Source organism: Sapajus apella, unplaced genomic scaffold, assembly GCF_009761245.1.
Source record: "Sapajus apella isolate SASKATOON/1434 unplaced genomic scaffold, GSC_monkey_1.0 scaffold28, whole genome shotgun sequence".
NCBI lineage: Eukaryota > Metazoa > Chordata > Mammalia > Primates > Cebidae > Sapajus > Sapajus apella.
In genome coordinates, this window is record NW_022436968.1 from 13,376,428 (window position 1) to 13,396,955 (window position 20,528).

A 20,528-nucleotide genomic window follows, 5' to 3' on the forward strand; every position below is an offset into this window, starting at 1 on the left:
GCAATTTAAAGTAAACAATATTGAAGCTATATTACTTTGTTTTTGAATGATCTGACTTCTTCAACATCATTTGTTCACTACCTTCAGGCAGTCCTAGCTCTCATCCTGTCTTTACTTTGCAGTCTCCATTTTCAAATCCCATCACGTTCAATTACACTTTCAGCATTATCACTTTTACTGTATTTGCTGCACTTTAATTGCTGTTGGTCACTTTTCTCTACTACTGATTTCTTTAATGTCATATGGGCTTAATGCAAGGAGAGAAGGAGGCAACCCAACCAAGACTTTGCTGTCTGTGCATCAACTAAATAACAAATAGGAAGTGACCAATCACTAACCAAATTTGAAACGACTGATGTGATTGGTCACTGACCATGATACATGTCTGTTATTTACACAGAGATTCATGGACTAAAGAGCTAGCAGTGAAGCTTATACTTTAAGCAATTACCCACAATACACTGTGTAACTGAAATTTGAACCATGTTACTGCCTTATCAAATTAAATGATTTCAAGAGAAAGAAGTTGTATAAAAGTTTGTATAGTGAACAATGGGAAAGGGAGAATTTGCCTCACATCAGGCAACTGTGGGTGTCTGGTCTCACAGCTTCTCATCTGATGCTAGGATGGCAGGGTGGCCAATTCCCTCTGGGAAGGCTCTTGGCATTCATATTCCTCTCCTTGTTGCTTTTGCAGTCCTTTTCCTTCCAAAACTAGCTTGCCTGCCTAGGGAGTGGGTAAAGTCAATGAGTGAGTTATGTGAGAGTCTCAAAATACCAGACCATCTCACAAAATAGTAAAGATGCCACAGGAGGAAAATAGACTGAAGTATTTATTGATAAATTGGGAAATTGTTTTTAAACATCTAGACCCGTTACAAGTAAATTATCTGTTATGACATCATTGTCTACAAAATGTGCCTAAGGCTTAGGCACGTTTGTGTCACATATGTATGCATGTTTTTGACTATTTATTTGTTTATTATTAGAGCCTAACCTCATAATCAAATTGTTCTGTTTGAGCCCCTAAAGTGGCTTGTCGCTGAGTGAAAGTAATTTCCCATGGCAGGTGCTCCCAGCAGGTGGCTGCTCACGGTACCTGCATCCGAAAGGTAGATTTAGCTAGAGATTTTATTTTAATAAGAAACCCGTATTGCAGCCGAGCCACCACTGGGTGATGTGCCAAAATTCATGTCTGCAGCATGATTTATTATGTGAAAATACCACAGAACTAATCAGTGGAGTTACTAATTAATACAAATCTGCATTTTTGCATAAGCAATTAGTGTAAGGAGAGAGCAGTGAAAGTGGAAGTTTGCCTCCTTTAATCTCAGTGCCTACTCAAGCGGAAAGACCCACCGGGGCCAAACTCCGAGATCTACGTTTGGAATTTTCCTCCTTTGATTAGTTAAAGACATAAAAGGTCAAATTATCAATATTTAATTCAAGTGAAATGCATTTGTTAAAAAGGAAAGAAAACATTTTATTTAAAGAAGGTGAGACCCTAGGGATGAATTCTTTAATCAAAAATGATTATATTTCTCATTACAGTGAAGTCTGAATAATACTTGATAAGGATTTTGTTTACTACTACTAATAATGTTCTGAAAATTACATCAATAAGTGTGTATGGGGGTATATGGTATATATTTCTCAGATTTTAAATTGCCAAAGGAGATTTCTCTTCTCAATTATATCTTTACTAGACTTTTCTAGTATATGTTGGATAAGTTATGAGTACTCCACGTGTAATATTTTAAATCTGGCATGATTTAGCTAATTGTGTGGCTCACCAAATCTGAGTAATACCATTTAACTTCTGTTGGCTTATTTTTTCATTAATTTACCATAAATTGTTTACAATATGAAATAACTGAAGCATTGACAAAGTGATGGTGAAAAGATTTATATTTTCAATAAAATTTATACTCCATAAAACATAAGCAAAATAAAAAAACATGTTTAGAGATATTTTTATTATTTCTGTGGACAGTAAACAAGAAATTCATTTTGGTTTTGAAGCTTTGTGGCAAATAAGTACAAATGTTGGAATCATGACTATTTCTTAACGTTATTCAATATGTGGTTTCTGTCTTTGTTTCAGACTAGCCAGCTCAAATTATAGATTAAGTTTTTCCTTACCGCTAAATCTGGCTATCAGGTTTTCCAGGAATTTTACTGTGAATATGCGGCTAATTAGATGTAGATTTACAGGACTCTTTGGTTCAGACATGGTGGCCAATGGCTTTTTTTGTTTTTGTTTTTGCTTTTAAAACAAAGCCAACAGGGAAGAATGGAAGGAGGAAGGGAAGGTAAGACGGAAGAAGGGGAGGGAGAAAAGGAAGGAAAGGAGGAAGAATGGGAGGGAGAAAAGGAAGGAAAGGTAAAAGAAGGAGAGGGAGAAAAGGAGGAAGTAGGGGAGGGAGGAAAGGAGGAAGAGAGGGAGGAAAGGAGGAAAGAAGAAGGGAAGAGAGTTTCTGCTCAATCTAGTAGGCGAACGTCAGGGCCTGTGGAGTGGGAATTGTCCACGGTGCTGATAAGTTAAGGAAGTCATTCCTTCTACAAGTTGCCTGGGGCTGAAAACCTGGTTTGCCCTCGTTCCTCCCGTGCCTTTAGGAACTTGCCCCGGTCTCCTCTCCCAACCCACTGCAGCAGCCATTGTTCTTGGGAAGCTCCGGCGCCGTCGGTGTGTCACGGCTCTCCACTCCCGAAGCTACACACAGCTACCGAGGATTTTTGTTTACTTGCTTCTTTCTGTTAAGGCAAAGGTTGGCAAATAGCGTGTGCTTGTCAGTTCCCTGGCCCTGTGATCCCTTTTGAACCACAAGCTGTTTCTCGATCCCTGGGAAACAGGTGTGCGCCCTCTGCTTATGCTCCTCACCCGAGAGCAGGTGCGCCCGTGGACATACATTCACGGACAGTCTCACCCCACCCACTTGTACACACACTTACATACACATTCACATTTATTGACACATACCTTCACACAGTCATGTTCACATACACACTACCAACCACACACTCATATGCACATACGATTTGCACACAATTCACATAATCCTGCACACTCAGGCGTACACGGATTCACACACATACATTCAAGTGCAATCACACACTAACACTCTTTTGCACACATAGCGCATCGGACGCAGGAGGCCTTGTGCCGGTGACCCACACCTGCCAAGATGGTCCTACTGCGTTGATTTTACATTGTTCGTTCTGCGTGTTGGATGGTTTAAGGAAAGCTCCTCAATCCTGACGGGGAATCAGAGACAAGTCCTTCCAAGGTCTGTGGGAGCCGAGAAAGGAGCCACCGAGGCTCTGTCGGGACCGGGAGAACATAAATAATAAATAAAAAGGCCCAGGCAGGCGGAGCTGGGGAAGCCCGGCACTAAATCACTCCCCAAATCACAGTCGAGTCGTGCTCCATCCAATAGCTCTAAGCGATTTGTAGGGTTGGGGGTTGAAATCAATTTTTTCCGTTCTCGCAGGTGCAATATGAATCAATTATCTTAATTAAGATTATCCCGCAAGCCCAGGAGATTTGGGGAGGACGGGTTTTGCGCTCGGGGCGACGGCGAGGCATTTTAATAGCATCTCTCTTGTGCTTGGCTCTCCCCTGTCGCCTGCCTGTCGAGCCTGGGCAGCTCCAGCCTCAGGCCAGGACCCGGGAGCCCAACTGCCTCCCTCGGGGCGGAGGCGCCGCGTCGGCGGTCTAGTCCGAACCCGCATCAACCGCCCATCCCCCACCCCCCACCCCTCGAAGCTCTCTGGAGCCTCTGAGCTACCGGGCGTCTGTAGGACCTGCAGCTCTCAGCCCTCGACTCCTGCGGCCCCTGCGCCCCACGGTCTCTTGTGCCCCTCGGTTACCCCATCCCCCACCCCCATCTCCCGCCCCTGGAACGCGCCCAGGCGCGGACACCCCCCTCCTAGGTAGGGCGGGGAGAGGACGCGGGAACCTCTCGAGGTCGGCGGGGCTGCCCAGACCACACTTGATCCTTTCATTGAACGCAAACCTCCTTTTGCAAGACCCAGCATCTGTTTCCCTGAGAAACAGGTCACCGCCGCGGACGCCGGCCCTGCCCCTGCTCTTTATCTTGGCCCTGTGAATGCTTCGCCCCCACCACCCACCTCCCGCTTTAGCCTCCAGCCACACGCTTCCCACCCCCTACGTCCGGGCCACTAGCTTCCATCCCTTCCCCACCCCCATCCCTCCACACGCCTCCCCCTTCCCCTCCGCCTGGCCCAGGCCACCCTCCCCTCTCCCCACCCCCGGCCACACGCCTCCTCCCGCCCCCCTTCCCGCGGGCGCTCCGGCTGCCGCCGTAACGGCCGGGACGCCCTGCCCGCGCCGCGCGCTCAGAGCGGGGACCCGGGAGGCGGCAGATTTGGGGCATTGCTCGAGGGCAGTGAGTCATGAAAGCGGCTTTTGTTGCCTGCGCGTGCGGTTCGCGTGCCGCTGGGTAGCCTGCAGCGCCCAGTGGGGACGGGAGCTGGGGGAGTACAGCTAACGGGCAGCGAGGGGAGAGAGAAAAAACTTAGGGAATCAGGAGGGGGGAAAGTGTGCAACCGTCCAAACGTGTCCAAAGAGAAGAAAATAAGGAGGCGGGGCGAGGCCGCGGAGAAGGTCCTCAGCGCTAAGCCCCGCCGCGCCTTCAGCTCCGTCCGCTCTCGGCGTCCGGCTGACTCTGTTCTCTCGCCCCAATTTCTCGCGCCTTCAACCCCAGACAAAAAGCACCTCAATCCAGGCCTTGTCTGGGCTCCTCCCTTTAGGGCCTAACTACCCCCTCATCTCCCAGGAGCCCCGCGGGCACTGGCTGAGCGTCGCGATGCCCGCACCGGGGGTGGAAATTCTCCGCTCGGAGGAGGGTTGCATCCGATCGCTGCAGGCTGGGAAGCCCATTAACAGCCACCGTGAGACCCAACCTCAGCCCAGTCTCTGAAACATCCTGGAGTGGCCTTTCCTTTGTACAAATCCCCAGACCTCAGCGAATAACGCTCAGTGGGATTAGAGACGAATTTATCAAGGGGAGAGGGAGGAAACAGACTAGTAATTCCCTCACTTTATGTATTTGAGTCTCCTTCTGGCAAAACACTCGGGCGTCCCTCTGGCCCAGGAACATCTGACTCCGCCATAATTCTCCTGTATTGTACGAGATGTCGCAAACTGGAGATGTTTCTACTTTCTGAGGGTGACAGACAAGGATTTAGCAGAGGAACCTCTAGGCCACCCCTGACCTCGGGGTTAGCTGGGGTCCGTTCTCCCACTCTGTCACCAGATATCCTCTGGAGCTTCCCAAGGTTGGAAAAACGAGAGCCTAGGCACAAGTTCCTTTTGCCTGCAGCACCGTAACACTGCCAGTCCGGACAGCTGCAGGGCTAGGCGCAGCACTTAGCTTGGCCCTGCCTCAAATGTCCTCGGATCTCCGGCTGTAAACCAGCTTCTAAGGGCTAGTACTCCAACGCCTCTCGAGTTTCAGCCCAACTCTGCAGATACAGACAGTACAGGGGTAAATCCTGGGACCAGGCTCCTGGGTGAATTATTTTATCCTCTCCTATGCTCTTTGTCAGCGAGCGAACGTAGGAAAGCAAGCAAAACTCCGGAACCTCACAACGATTCATGCCACGCTTTGGTGGCACAACTCCTTTCTTCCTTTTTTAGATTCACACTGTGCAAGGAAGGCTGCACCTGCCACCTTCAGACACCGGCGATCTGGCTAGCACCCACTGCCTCCACCTCCACTCTCTCCTCCGTCCCCACCCTTTCCCAGATGCACCCCACTCCAGCCACTCAACGCTGACACTGTTTGCAAACTTGGGGGATGTTTAGGGCAATTGCCTTTAAATAAATAATTCACATAAGAGGTATTTATTGCAGAGGGCTTCAGGTCTGGGAGGGGGTAAGGAGTCAGTTAATGAAGGATTAAAGGCAACGCTGGGAAAGAATGAGCAGACAGGCCAGTTTCTTTTTTTTTTTTTTTTTAATGTATTATTCTGGAAGATCCTTGTTCGAAGAGAGTAAAGAATGACTATTTAGGCAACAATATATAATGGCTCCTTCAGAACTGATCGAGAATTTCTGTGGTCTTTGCTTGACCTGCAAGGTGGGAGCTTCAAATCGGAGGCTTTGAACCCTGGAAGAGTTTGCAGCCATTAATCTTTCCCGGGGTTGTGCTAAAGGCATTTCTAGAAAGCTCGGAAAGACCGGCTCGACACACACCCATTCCATCTTCTCTTTGAAAAGGTTTGTCTGAATCAGGTGTGTTATACAGACTTGAGATTGAAGGGAGCAAGAGCAGGTCTGGCTGTGGTGAGGTGTCCATCACCGTACTTGTGGTCAATGCCTGGACTAGAGAGCCGAGGCCATGCAAAGAGGGCTGGCCAGGGAACCAGAAGGGTCCCTGGACTAGCTGAGTGAGGGTGCCCTTTGCAGCAACCCAGTGGCCATGGTTAGAGGGCAGAATCTAAGCGTCAAAGAAGCCCCCAGCCCCCACACAGAGAGTGCAAAGGCCAATGGAGCCAAGGCCTCTGGAGAACTAGCTCGCTTTGAGGACAAGATCCTGGGGATCGAGGTGGGGACTGACATAGTGAGAGGGTCTCGAGGGACAGTGGTAGGTGAGGGTCAGGACACGAAGGATTGCATGTATGGTGGGGATAGAATGGCAGGTACACATTTTCTGTGCGGAAGGAACTGGGAGCGGACGTCCGGTTAGGGAGGTTGGGAAACTAATCTCAACGCTGCGTTTACAGATGAAGCGGCTTTTATATGGCGTGTATGTTTGCTTAGAGGGGCCGACGGAGATTAGAAGCCACCCTTTGGCGCCAATGATCAAAGCGTCTGCTAAGGAGAAGCCAAGGGATGGGCCTTTCAGAGAGGGCAGGGAGTCACACTGCTCTGATTGCCAGTGCCAAGGCAAGGAATCGAAAGGAGCGAGGGCTCTTCACTGCGTGCCTCAGTCTCCCCGCTTCTGGCTCTTTCACCTCTGTCCTACTTCCGGCGCGAAAGCAGGCCACTCGTTTTGACCTAGACCTAGTCAACATTAGCTTTTCCCTTCCTTCCTTCAAATCCCCTCCCCCCTCTATCCCGGGTCCCTTCTGCCGCCCGAAAGGGTTAATCTCTCCTGCGGGTAAAAACAGGTCCTCGGAGTCTCTAACTGGCGACAGATGGGCCACTTTCTTCTGGCCACAAAGGGGCCGGAATGGAGCGCTCCGCGGCATACAAATAGGCAGGTCACGTGGTTCTAGGCTCTTGGCTGGACTGGGAAGACCATATGGCGCATGCCGGGGAGGAAGGAGAAGGGGCGGGGGTAGGGGTGGAGGGTGAGGGGAGCGGTTGTCGGAGCAGGGCGGGAGGAGAGCAAGGCGTGGGGAGAAGTAGGGAGGAGGGGAGAACCAGGAGTGCACAGCCTGGACGCGTGCGCAGGCGCGAGGCGCAGAGACCTGCTAGCCGCTCAGCTCGCGGCCCCGCCCGCGCTTAGCATCACTAACTGGGCTATATAACCTGAGCGCCCGCGCGGCCAAGACACGAGGAATTCGCCCACGCAGAAGGCACGGCGTCCGGAGGCCCCAGGGTTATGAGACTATCACCGCTCAGGACCTACTAACAACAAAGGTAATTACAATTCTTTCATTTTTTTGCTCTAGAATAGAAGCAGTAACTGAAGACTGATGCACCTACATATTCTGTAAGTGTGCGTTTGCAAGCGTGTGTATATGTGAGACCAGCATCTCTCTCCATAATTGCCCATAACTACTCACACAAATGAGTAATGTCACTCAAGTACCCCCTGCAGGCTTTCTAATTTAAAATTTAAAAATTTGGGTTTCTTTTGTGAATAGCATAGGAGCTTCTTGGATTTTTTAAATAAAAGAATACACGGTAACCATGATTAGCTGCTAGTGCTGATTTTAAAGTCTCAAAAGCAATAATGACTTCACTTTCTCACTTCTTACAGTAAGAAAAAAAGCTGTTATCTTTCTATATAGTGTGCATGTATTTTATGCACATTGGGAGTGTCAATCTGTGTTTTCAGTGAATGAAAGGGACATGGATACCTTGAGTATTCACACTATGGAAAATAAATCAGATTCAGAGATAGTTTAGTTGAGAGTGGGGGAAAGTGGAGAAAGGGAGAGGGACTCACTTCTGCTACCTGTTACCGCTCCAGAGGCGGCCAAGTCCCCAGCAGCCACTACTGGAGCCAGAAATTCAGTTGTTTTACTAAAGCCTTTTTATTTTCCTTATCAGAAGCGGCAACTTCGCGTTGCCAATCGCTGACCATTATAATTACTAAATCTTTTAAAGGGAGGTTTGAGGCGAACTTTGAAAAGCCCCAATAAAGAACGGGCGGCCCTTTCAATGGGCTGTTTATTAGAGAGGAGCCTTCCGCACCTGATCCCCGGCGCGTGGGAGAGCGCTCTGTGCTGTGCCCCCAGCCCTGGCCCTGTACGGAGAGCTTTTGTACAAGGTGGAAATTTAGCGGCAGGCCAGAGATGGAAGGCAAGAAAAGAATGGCGAAGGTGGGGTGGAAGATCCTGTCTACTTTTGTTGCCAAATGTTACACTGATGGTGAAACAATTTGGTGGAAACTATTTTTCCTCCTTTCTGCATTTGCTCTTCAGTACCCGTAAGTATAATCTTCTTAAAAATCGCTGCCAGTGTTAGTAAATTACGCAATGGCTCTTCAACTTAAATCGCTAAGTACCTAGAAGCCAGGATAGAAATGGAAGCAGAATGTGTGATTTTTTCAACTCACTTTTTGGTGGAGTTGCGAGCAACTTTGAACACATTCGTATAAACATGAAGTCGCTGAAATATACAGTCATTTCCACACACATTATCCGGTTGGGCAACCACCATAAACACATTTAAGTTAATCACTAGGATACATACACATATGCGTGAGTGGTGTACACATATACATATTCACTGCCCTCCCCCAGTCCTGTCCTCACTCCTACGTACCAGCGGGGCACACGCAGGCGCCATTATAAAACACTGCATTTAACTTTTTCTCAGAGGCATTCACTTTGTAATGAGCAGGTATTTTTCACATGCATTTGTAGAGGTTCAGTGGGTGGAAGCTGAAGGCGTATCTGGCTTTTGAATATAGCGTTTTTCTTCTTTTCTTTCTGTTTGCCTCTCTCCTGTTGAATGCAGGAAACAGAAACATGACCAAATCGTACAGCGAGAGTGGGCTGATGGGTGAGCCTCAGCCCCAAGGTCCTCCAAGCTGGACAGACGAGTGTCTCAGTTCTCAAGACGAGGAGCACGAGGCAGACAAGAAGGAGGACGACCTTGAAGCCATGAACGCAGAGGAGGACTCACTGAGGAATGGGGGAGAGGAGGAGGACGAAGACGAGGACCTGGAAGAGGAGGAAGAAGAGGAAGAGGAGGATGACGATCAAAAGCCCAAGAGACGCGGCCCCAAAAAGAAGAAGATGACCAAGGCTCGCCTGGAGCGTTTTAAACTGAGACGCATGAAGGCTAACGCCCGGGAGCGGAACCGCATGCACGGGCTGAACGCGGCGCTAGACAACCTGCGAAAGGTGGTACCTTGCTATTCTAAGACGCAGAAGCTGTCCAAAATTGAGACTCTGCGCTTGGCCAAGAACTACATCTGGGCTCTGTCAGAGATCCTGCGCTCAGGCAAAAGCCCAGACCTGGTCTCCTTCGTTCAGACGCTTTGCAAGGGCTTATCCCAACCCACCACCAACCTGGTTGCGGGCTGCCTGCAACTCAATCCTCGGACTTTTCTGCCCGAGCAGAACCAGGACATGCCCCCGCACCTGCCGACGGCCAGCGCTTCCTTCCCTGTACACCCCTACTCCTACCAGTCTCCTGGGCTGCCCAGTCCGCCCTACGGTACCATGGACAGCTCCCATGTCTTCCACGTCAAGCCGCCGCCGCACGCCTACAGCGCAGCGCTGGAGCCCTTCTTTGAAAGCCCTCTGACTGATTGCACCAGCCCTTCCTTTGACGGACCCCTCAGCCCGCCGCTTAGCATCAATGGCAACTTCTCTTTCAAACACGAACCGTCCGCGGAGTTTGAGAAAAATTATGCCTTTACCATGCACTATCCTGCAGCGACCCTGGCAGGGGCCCAAAGCCACGGATCAATCTTCTCGGGCACCGCTGCCCCTCGCTGCGAGATCCCCATAGACAATATTATGTCCTTCGATAGCCATTCACATCATGAGCGAGTCATGAGTGCCCAGCTCAATGCCATCTTTCACGATTAGAGGCACGCCAGTGTCACCATTTCCGGGAAACGAACCCACTGTGCTTACAGTGACTGTCGTGTTTACAAAAGGCAGCCCTTTGGGTACTACTGCTGCAAAGTGCAAATACTCCAAGCTTCAAGTGATATATGTATTTATTGTCATTACTGCCTTTGGAAGAAACAGGGGATCAAAGTTCCTGTTCACCTTATGTATTATTTTCTATAGCTCTTCTATTATAAAAAAGTAATACAGTAAAGTTAAAAAAATGCACCACGAATTTGGTGTAGCTGTATTCAGATCGTATTAATTATCTGATCGGGATAACAAAATCACAAGCAATAATTAGGATCTATGCAATTTTTAAACTAGTAATGGGCCAATTAAAATATATATAAATATATATTTTTCAACCAGCATTTTACTACTTGTTACCTTTCCCATGCTGAATTATTTTGTTGTGATTTTGTACAGAATTTTTAATGACTTTTTATAATGTGGATTTCCTATTTTAAAACCATGCAGCTTCATCAATTTTTATACATATCAGAAAAGTAGAATTATATCTAATTTATACAAAATAATTTAACTAATTTAAACCAGCAGAAAAGTGCTTAGAAAGTTATCGTGTTGCCTTAGCACTTCTTTCCTCTCTAATTGTAAAAACAAATTGCACAATTTGAGCAATTCATTTCACTTTAAAATCGTTCCCTCGCTCTAAAATAAAAACCAGAATCATAACTTTCAAGAGAATAAAAAATTAAGAGATGCATTCCCTATCAAAACATATCAGTTCAACACATTACTTGCACAAGCTTGTATGTACATATTATAAATGCCAACATACCCTTCTTTAAATCGAAAGCTGCTTGACTATCACATACAATTTGCACTGTTACTTTTTAGTCTTTTACTCCTTTGCATTCCATGATTTTACAGAGAATCTGAAGCTATTGGTGTTTCCAGAAACTATAAATGCATGATTTTATACATAGTCACAAAAATGGTGGTTTGTCATATATTCATGTAATAAATCTGAGCCTAAACCTAATCAGATGGTTAATGTTGGGATTTATATCTATTGTAGTCAATTAGTACAGTAGCTTAAATACATTCAAACAATTTAATTCATAATTAGAACAATAGCTATTGCATGTAAAATGCAGTCCAGAATAAGTGCTGTTTGAGATGTGATGCTGGTACCACTGGAATCGATCTGTACTGTAATTTTGTTTGTAATCCTGTATATTATGGTGTAATGCACAATTTAGAAAACATTCATCCAGTTGCAATAAAGTAGTATTGAAAGTGAGAGTAATTGTTGCATTTCTTCTTAAAGGGATTTTGTTTTTATTTTCGGGGAAAATAGTTGCTTTTTTGCTGAGTTAAAAAATACTAAACACTGTATGTAGAATAAACCCCAAAAAAAAGGTTACCTTGGCATATGGTCTTTCTGTCTATCTTGCATAGGGAGTCACCAGCTCTTTGTAGATAATGAAAAGACCTAACTAATATTTCATTATTTAGAATATGAGATTGGACGTGGTACAAATAGTGTGTTTTTTCTTTGTTTTAAGTGGCTTAGCCTTTAGGTTTTTTATTCATATTTTTAAAAATTTATTCTATTTCTTTTTTAAAAAAAGGTCGATTTTGTTAATTATTGACAAGACATAAACAAGTATCCTAGCTTAGTTTGTCTACATATTTAAGACATATAAAAACATTACCATTTTCTTGGTGTTCTGTTATTTGTACATTTTTCTGAACAGGTTTATCTTGCAAACCAGTATAGTCCCAGAGAAATTTATATAACTTTAGAAAGTACCAAAGGGAAATGGGTTAATTAATTTAAAGAATTCAAGAGAAGTGACATTTTATAATTATTCTACAAACATCTTTTGATGATTTCTATCATTTTCCCATGAAAAAGCGTAATGGATTATTTGTACTGAAGAGCACGCTATTTGTACTGTATTTTAGGAAGGTGTAATTATCCCTCCCCCCCATTCTTTGGGGCACTATTCTGTTGTTTCATGAATACAACTCACTGGAAAAACTTACGATGATTCTGTCTATTGTTAAGTCCACTTCAAAAAAAAAAAAGAGTTTGGCATTCCTTTTCCTCTGGATGTATTGACTGACAGTCATGATTCCTAGGGAATATCATGTTGGCACTTGTGCCCTGGCTCTACTGTGGTGCTCTGATTACTGTCATTAGTAACTCCATTGTTTCTACTCTGATTCGGGTGCCACATTGGATGACTACCCCCCTTCCCAAGCTTGTTCCTTTAATCTCCTTCTCATTGGTGATTTAGGGTTTCCAGAAAGCTGACCTCATTTAGCAAGCTGCTCCAGAAAAATGTGAGTAATGTAATGGACAGGAACAATTAGCCATACTAATAACATTGCCAATGAGCCTGCGTCAAGCTGTGACAGTAGCAGTAAGGTATATTTCAATGTTAAAAAAATGCTTGAGAGCAATTTAAAATATATCATTTTAACATGTTTTCTATCAGCCTTCATCACATGACAGAAATACTTTTAAGTTCGTCCCAACTTTATCTAAAATGCAGCAATCTCATTCCAAGTGAATCAGAGTTGTTATTTTGGAATCAAGCTGTTGCTTTCTATATCCTGAATTGTTCTCGCTGTTCTTACTTTAAGAGACATAATACTGATATGATACATGAATACTATCAGCATAGGAGATCATGAAGTGAGCATTCAGACCTGATCTAATCTATTAAGTAGCTCAATTTCACCTGCAATTAAAATTAGACATCTTCATGCAAACTAAAATCTGTTGCTGTAGTGAAGAGAAGAAATAAAATAATGACATTTCCAGAATTTCAGCTTTCAAAATAGCAAACAGGGAAATCTAGACGGCATTCTTTTCTAAGGTAGAAATGAAGACTAAAAGGTTCGATTTTTTTTTTTCCATTTTGCCAATACAACTTCATTCTAAAACATAGGGATTCTTTCAGTCAGTCAAGGAGTAACTCACATGCCACCATCTTTTATTCAAAGGCAGGCACAGATGTTCCTTCTGCAGGGGAGGATTTAATTTATGAAAATGATATTGTTTATGCATGAATGAACTGCATGCACTCTGCATAACACATAGCACTTCCATCTGATCAAAGAAATACCACAGAACCAGTGCCAATGTCAGAAACATATTCTACAAATTTACTCACTTAAATGTTTAATGAATATTTGGAAGGCATTTTCAAACCATAAGAAACATTTTAAATTATCTTCTTCTTTTATGAATTGCTACCCATATTTAAAAGAGATTCTTACAGTTTTTATAATTGGCTAATGCTTATACCCAGTTTGTAAGAAAAGAACATATTTTACTAAATGAAAACCAACAAAAAAAAATACTGGCAAGTTTGGCTTCCCTAGAAAAAATATTTCTTTTAGTTTTGCTGTTTAATGCTTGTCATGAATAATATTTAGGATTCTATGTGTTTCTTCATCTTGAGCCACAACTATTCCTATCAAAAAGATGCTTAGGTATATTTGTTTAATGTGAAAATCCTATGAATAGTTATTTCTAGAAAAAGCTGGTATGCAAAATCAGGGTGAAATATCACAGTTGAAGATGAAATTTGGCTAAATATAATAATGGTGTATAATTACTATTGAATAGGATACTTTGTATAACATATTTTATTTTATGTAACCAATTGCAGCTGTATAGTATGATCTATTCACTTTCAATCCTTAAAATACTTATATACAAATTAAAATGAAAGATTATAATATCTTAAGAATGTTCTACTAATTTTAGGTTTATGATATATTACAGTAAAATAACATTTGAAACAAATTTTATGTTCTAATTTATTAATCTTAAAATCTCTCTATGTTTTTACATTTGAAAGTCCTTACACTCTTACAAAATTAATGCATTTTCTCAAAGAAGCTAGCAATTACTAAAATGATATATGGATCATTAGCTAACAGTTTGAACCAAGCTGTTTTAGTTCTATAATTATACAAGAAATTTAAAGTGAAAATATCTATTAAGCAATTAATAAAACTAGGTTTCAAAATATTAGCTGATTTTCTCCTACTGGGAAATGTAAAATAGCAAAACTGCTTCTTAAACTACACAAAAACCTCCTCACTTATATTTTTCTCTCCCTCTAACACCACTTACTTCCTGAAAATTGTCTAAATAAAATCTTTAATTCCAGGGTCTGAGAGAGAATAAAACAGCCAATGCAACATCTTGTGGAACACCAGGACTGAAAACTCTTGTTGATACCATTGCAAAGAGGCGTTCTGGCGTCAGATGCACAGTGATTTGTATGGTGGCATAATCATTGGCTCCTGGCCAGGCATTATGTTTCAGAGGACACTATTGTCAAGAACCATTCAACTAGAAATCTGCACTGTATGCGCTCAAAAGTTGAGATCATCTGCCTTCCTATGACAGGAAGAATTCTGTGCTGGCAATTGACTCATGGACTCTCTTCACACACACTAAAGCTTGGTCCAATGGCTCTGATGGAATTAACTGTGCAGCCAAACTAGTGGCATTGATGAGACAAGGCCACAGTCTCTGGGGACTTCTGGTTAAATTGCTAATTTTAAAATGCAGAGTATTATGTTAATGCTGGATTAAATCTTCAGCTACATTAAATGTGGATTTGACCATCTAAGCATTATTGTGTTATTTGCCCAGCTAATTTAGAGGTAGATAGATAGTGACAATAACCATCTCTACAGAACCACAATTCTCAGACATGGATCCAATTTTGAAATGACATGGAGAAATAAACAGTAAATTCAATCTAGCACATATAAAGTAACCTGGTAACTGACTTTTCTGTTAACAAGATCAAAAGCTAACCTGCTTTACACTTTGATGTCTAAGGATAGCCATCCAGAGAGGTGGCTTCACATATTAGGCCAGTGCTAAGTGCTTTTCATTCACTTACATATTGCATCATCAAAGCAGCCTCCTGCCTTATGGGGAAACTTCAGGAAGTTGAAATACCTAGATATTTGCATTCTGTCTTCCTTTCTTCATTCAGATTTTTTTTTTCAATGCTATTTTTTCAAAGAAGCTTTTCCTGATTCCCATTTAAAATAGCAACTGACTTCAACTCCACCAAAATCACTATATTGCCCCTCCCTCTTTCCAGAGCATTTACCTATCAATTGTTATCTTGTCTACTTTTTTGTTTAGCTTAAACTATATGTTTAGTTTCTTTTAAACTATCTATCCCTAGATCTTCTAAGCACCACAGAAACAGAGACAACGTTGTCTCTTCTGTTTGTTGCTATTCCTCTGTTGCTTAGAAGACCTAGAGGATCCTCAATAAACATTAACTTTCCAAGGGAATTGAAGAACACTAATGTGATGCCAAACCTGTTGCCTTAATCACTATGCTATAAGTCAAGTCAGTACAGAATGGAGAGGACCACAGATTATTTTCAGTCTAGCAAATGTTATAAACATTGATTCTATAAAAATAAAACAATTGAAACTAATTTCTTATTGTATTTTATGGCACCAAACTCCCTCCACTTCCTTTTTGAGGATCGGTAATCATGAATTGTCAGCCATAGTTTCTTTTTATTGATATCAATTGTTTAAATATAACCTGGAATTGGAGTAAAAGAAAAACTATTATAGGCTCTTTCTAGACCATGTATTTCAATGCATGGTTTTTTTTTTCCTTTCGGTTCGTTATTCTTTCAGCAATTGTTCTTGTTCTATTTTTAGTGTTATGTAAAGTTACTCTAGCTCATAATTTCTATTTTAAAGTGTTTGGTGTATAAACTCAGCACATCAATACTATTTTTTTAATGTTCACTCTCAATGATGCCAGTTAAGAGATCACCATCACTTTTGGTGACGTCAATGAAGGGGTATTACAATGCTTAAGAGAACTGTTAATCCCTTTCCACTGGTGTCACTAACAATTGTAGTGCTTGTTTACTCATAGCAGGTATGTGACTAAGTAATGTTAACATCAAAGCAGAAAGAAGATAATAGAGTGTTCTAAAAAGAAGATTTGGTGGCTGGGTTCAGTGGCTCACACCTGCAATCCCAGCACTTTTGGGAGGTGGATGGATAACTTGAGGCTAGGAGTTCGAGACCAGTCTGGGCAACATGGTGAAAGTTCGTGTCTACAGAAAATACAAAAATTAGTGGCGTGTGATGGCATGCACCTAGAGTCCCAGCTACTCGGGAGGCTGAGGTGGGAGGATCACCTGAGCCTGGGGAGGTTGAGGCTGCAGTGAGATGTGATTGCACCATTGCACGCCATCTAGCTTGGGTGACAAAGTGAGACCCTGTCTCAAAAAATATATATATTTAAGATAATATCACTTGTAATTGTTAATAGATAACTGAATAACCTTTATTCCAGCCAGTGACTAAATACATAATAAATGATGGTACAAATGCATATAAATTATAACTAAATCTAAGTAGTGATGTTTATAATAATATTTCTTTACTAGAATAGTTTTTTTTAATAGAGGCAAAGCTACTTGTTTAGATATCTTAAAATATCAACAAAAGATTTTTTGATAAACAAATTAATGGTTCCTTGACTCTGATTGATGTATTAAAAATATTAAACAAAGAGATATTTTGCTTCCCAAGGTTTCAGTTTCATCTAATTAACTACTGGTGCATTTATATTAAAACATATTGCCAAGGGAAAACAGATAGATAGATAGATAGGTAGATAGATAGATAGATAGATAGATAGATAGATAGATAGACAGTTAGATAGATAGATAGATGTAGAATGTATGTGTGTGTGTGTGGTGTATGTGTGTGTATCCTGTGCTTGGCTGAGTAGTATCCCCTTCCCTTCCCTACCTCTCTCTCAAATTTATGTCCACCCAGAACCTCAAAATATGACCTCATTTGAAATACTGTCTTTCCAGACTTAATTAATATATAAAATGTAAATTAATATGAGTTCCTGCTGGATTAGGGTGGGCCCTAAATCCAATCACTGATGTCCTGATGAGAAGATAGAACACAGATACATAGATACATAGAAAAGGCAGAGATTGGAGTGATGTGTCTATAAGCCCAGGGGCCCTAAGGATTTGGAGCAAACATCAGAAACTGGGAAAGAGACAGGAATTCGCAGCTTCTCCCTCTGAATCCCTAAGAAGGAATCTGTCCTGTTGACACCTTGATTTTAAACTTCTTGTCTCTAGAACTGTAATAGAATACATTTCTGTTGTTTTAAACTACCCAGTCTGTGGTGATTTGTTATGGCAGCCCTAGGAAACTGATAGGTATACTAAAACTCTAATGAATTGATGTAAATATATATAAGTATAGGAGAGTTTATTTAAATTCTTCTGAAAATGTCATCTTAAACTTTTAATGAGACAATATATAACAGCCAGTATACCTAGTTGATAGCAGGTTTGATATTGAAAAAGCTGACACAACAGCTATTTAATAAGCATCTGAATTATATAAAAGTTGTATTGTTTATTATTCATGTGAATGACCTAAACTGACATCTACATTTAGTGAAGTGTGAATGGGCCTAGCCAATAAACTATGGGCAATTTTTTAAAAGTCAGATCTTTGAATTCATAAAAAAGTATCAATTTGTTCTTCATGTGAAGAAAATGTCATATTTATTTGATTTGTGGGGCAGCATATATATTAATAAATAGAGCCTCTGAAAGAACAAATGTAACATTTTTCCGATTTCACAGGCACTCATTTAACACACAGTTTTATATTTAAAATCACATAATTAAAAAAAATAATTCTAGTCCAAATGAATTTAGGTGCCATGATTTCTAAAAATTCCGTCTCTATTTTTGCGTTTTTTAAGGGGCTTGAGCCAGTGCTCTTCTGAGCTTAAGAGGCTAAGACTTCAATTTTAGTTACATGGGGCTTTCATCTGATTATTTGTCTATTTTGATTGTTCTTTTTTTTTTTTTTTCTTTTTTTTTTTTTTTTTTGGACGGGGTTTTACTCTTTTTACCCAGGCTGGAGTGCAATGGCGCGATCTCGGCTCACCACAACCTCCGCCTCCTGGGTTCAGGCAATTCTCCTGCCTCAGCCTCCTGAGTAGCTGGGATTACAGGCACGCACCACCATGCCCAGCTAATTTTTTGTAGTTTTAGTAGAGACGGGGTTTCACCATGTTGACCAGGATGGTCTCGATCTCTTGACCTCATGATCCACCCGCCTCGGCCTCCCAAAGTGCTGGGATTACAGGCGTGAGCCACCGCGCCCGGCTTGATTGTTCTAAATACAAGTTAGTGATCATTTCATCTGAAGGTATTTAATTAGAAGTTTGGGTTTTATGTAGATCTGGAGCTCTATCTTGTTTTTAATCTTTATTGGTCTGTTTGTTTTGGGATAGTTGGTACTTTCATCTCTTATGCTTGCTTGCTTTCTCATTTCATGCCCACCCTTAGTCAGGTGAACATCAGTAAGGAATAAAACTTTGTTGTTTTAAGCCACTGGAAAAGTTTGAAAACCACATCATAACTCTGCCTCTGCTAACTGATAAAGATGATAACTTATTAAGACAAAATGTTATGCAAGAAGACTTTACTGGTATAGAGAAACTTCCTTTTTTAAGTAAGAAATATCTATAGAGACACGTGTCTTTCTTGTGACAAATGTGATATGTATGTGGATTAGAGGTCTGGAATGTGGTAGCATTTAGGTACTTGGAGGAGAGAATTTGAGCAGGATAGAAAGACACGGAGCAGAGGATGATGCTCACCCAATAGAAAGCAGAGTGAAGAAAGAAAGGGAAAGTGTTTTTTTGCATTATATTATTTGAGCTGTGGGATCAAGTCTTTCCATAAGCTATCCCTATGCCTCTACGTAGGTTTTATTATTTTAAGCTCGTTTGAGTTGGGTTTTCTGCCACACACAAGAATTGCCTGATACAAGAGAGGCTTTGATTTTGTTGTTGCTTGCTAATTTCTATACACTAAGATGGAGAAAACCCTGGACATAGTGAAGATGAAACTGAGGATTTCTGAAAGTCACCACATTAACATAAACTCAGGTGTGGTTGAAAGGGGATTGTTTTGAATAACAAAAGATGCGCCTTTTTCCTTTCTCTGAGTTGTTTCAGGAGCTAGGGACAGAAGCCTAATACTATAACAACAAGAACAACAAAAACTAAGCTTTTGCTTTCATCTCTTGGGAATTACAAGGATTTTAGGAGCTCTGTCCAGAAGCCAGTGATGAAGATCAAAACATATATTTCTTATTATGTCACAATATCACGCACATACATGATATCTGTAAGAAAAGTGAACTACATAAAGCTCAAACATTTTCTAAAGGAGTTGTGTCCATTTACACAGTTTGTAAGACAAAAGTATCTTTGACAAGTCTGAATCAATTTAGAAGTTCATTTTTCCGGTGTTAAGGACATGCCTGTGACACAGCCTCAGAAAGTCCCGATGACATGTGCCCAAGGTGACCAGGCTACAACTTGGCTTTATACCTTTAGGGAGACATAGAACATCAACCAATGAATATTAGTTCAGTCTAGAAGAGCAGGAGTACTGAAAGTTGGGGCTTCCAGGTCATAGGAAGATTCAGAGGTTTTCTGATTGGCAGTTGGTTGAGTCATTATCTAAAGACCTGGAATTAATAGAAAGGAATTTATCATGCAGATGGAGCTTCAGGTAGCAGGTTTCAGAAAGACTAGATTATAAGTGTTTTTTATTAGACCTAAAAAGTCTGTTCCACCAGTCTTAAGGTCTCTGTGTTGATGTTAATGCTGGTCAGCTATGCCTGAATTCCAAAAGGGTAGATGGTGTAATGAGGTATATCTGACTCCCCTTTCCCATTGTGGCATGAACTAGTTTTTCAGGGCAACTTTGGAATGTCCTTGGCTGAAAGGAGGGGCCCATTGAGATGGTTGGGGGGCTTAGAATTTTATTTTTGGTTTACAAGTTTAACATGAAAAGCCTCTGTACCTCCAACTTTTTATGGATAAAAAGAAGGCTGAAAAAGCTACTTGGCTGCAATCATGGGCCATGACTTGGTGAAAAGAAGAATAATATGGAGGGAACAACCAAAAGCCCAGAGGCGGCAGCAAAGAGCTGCTGAGAATGATGAATTAGGGAACCACTCTCAGGGAGCAGATCTGGATGTGAGATAGGAACATTCTTTTTCTGAGGGTCTGGGAAAGTGTTAACACATGCCTTCCTGAATTTCAGAACTGCTATGGACCAGTGATTGTGATGTCCTTTCTATATTTTTCCCTTTTAGATGGGAGCGTTTATCATGCTTATCCTCTCCCTGTCTCATCAGTATGTTG

At 42.1% G+C, this 20,528-nt stretch overlaps 1 protein-coding gene across 1 annotated transcript; it reads left to right on the plus strand.

Annotated features, from left to right (window-relative positions):
• Positions 1 to 7,170: 7,170 nt before the first annotated feature.
• Positions 7,171 to 11,655, plus strand: NEUROD1 (neuronal differentiation 1). Its single transcript, XM_032292762.1, has 2 exons — positions 7,171 to 7,612; positions 9,161 to 11,655. Exon 2 carries the CDS (start codon positions 9,172 to 9,174, stop codon positions 10,240 to 10,242), a length of 1,071 nt encoding a protein of 356 aa, XP_032148653.1. The 5' UTR covers positions 7,171 to 7,612; positions 9,161 to 9,171; the 3' UTR covers positions 10,243 to 11,655.
• Positions 11,656 to 20,528: the final 8,873 nt, after the last annotated feature.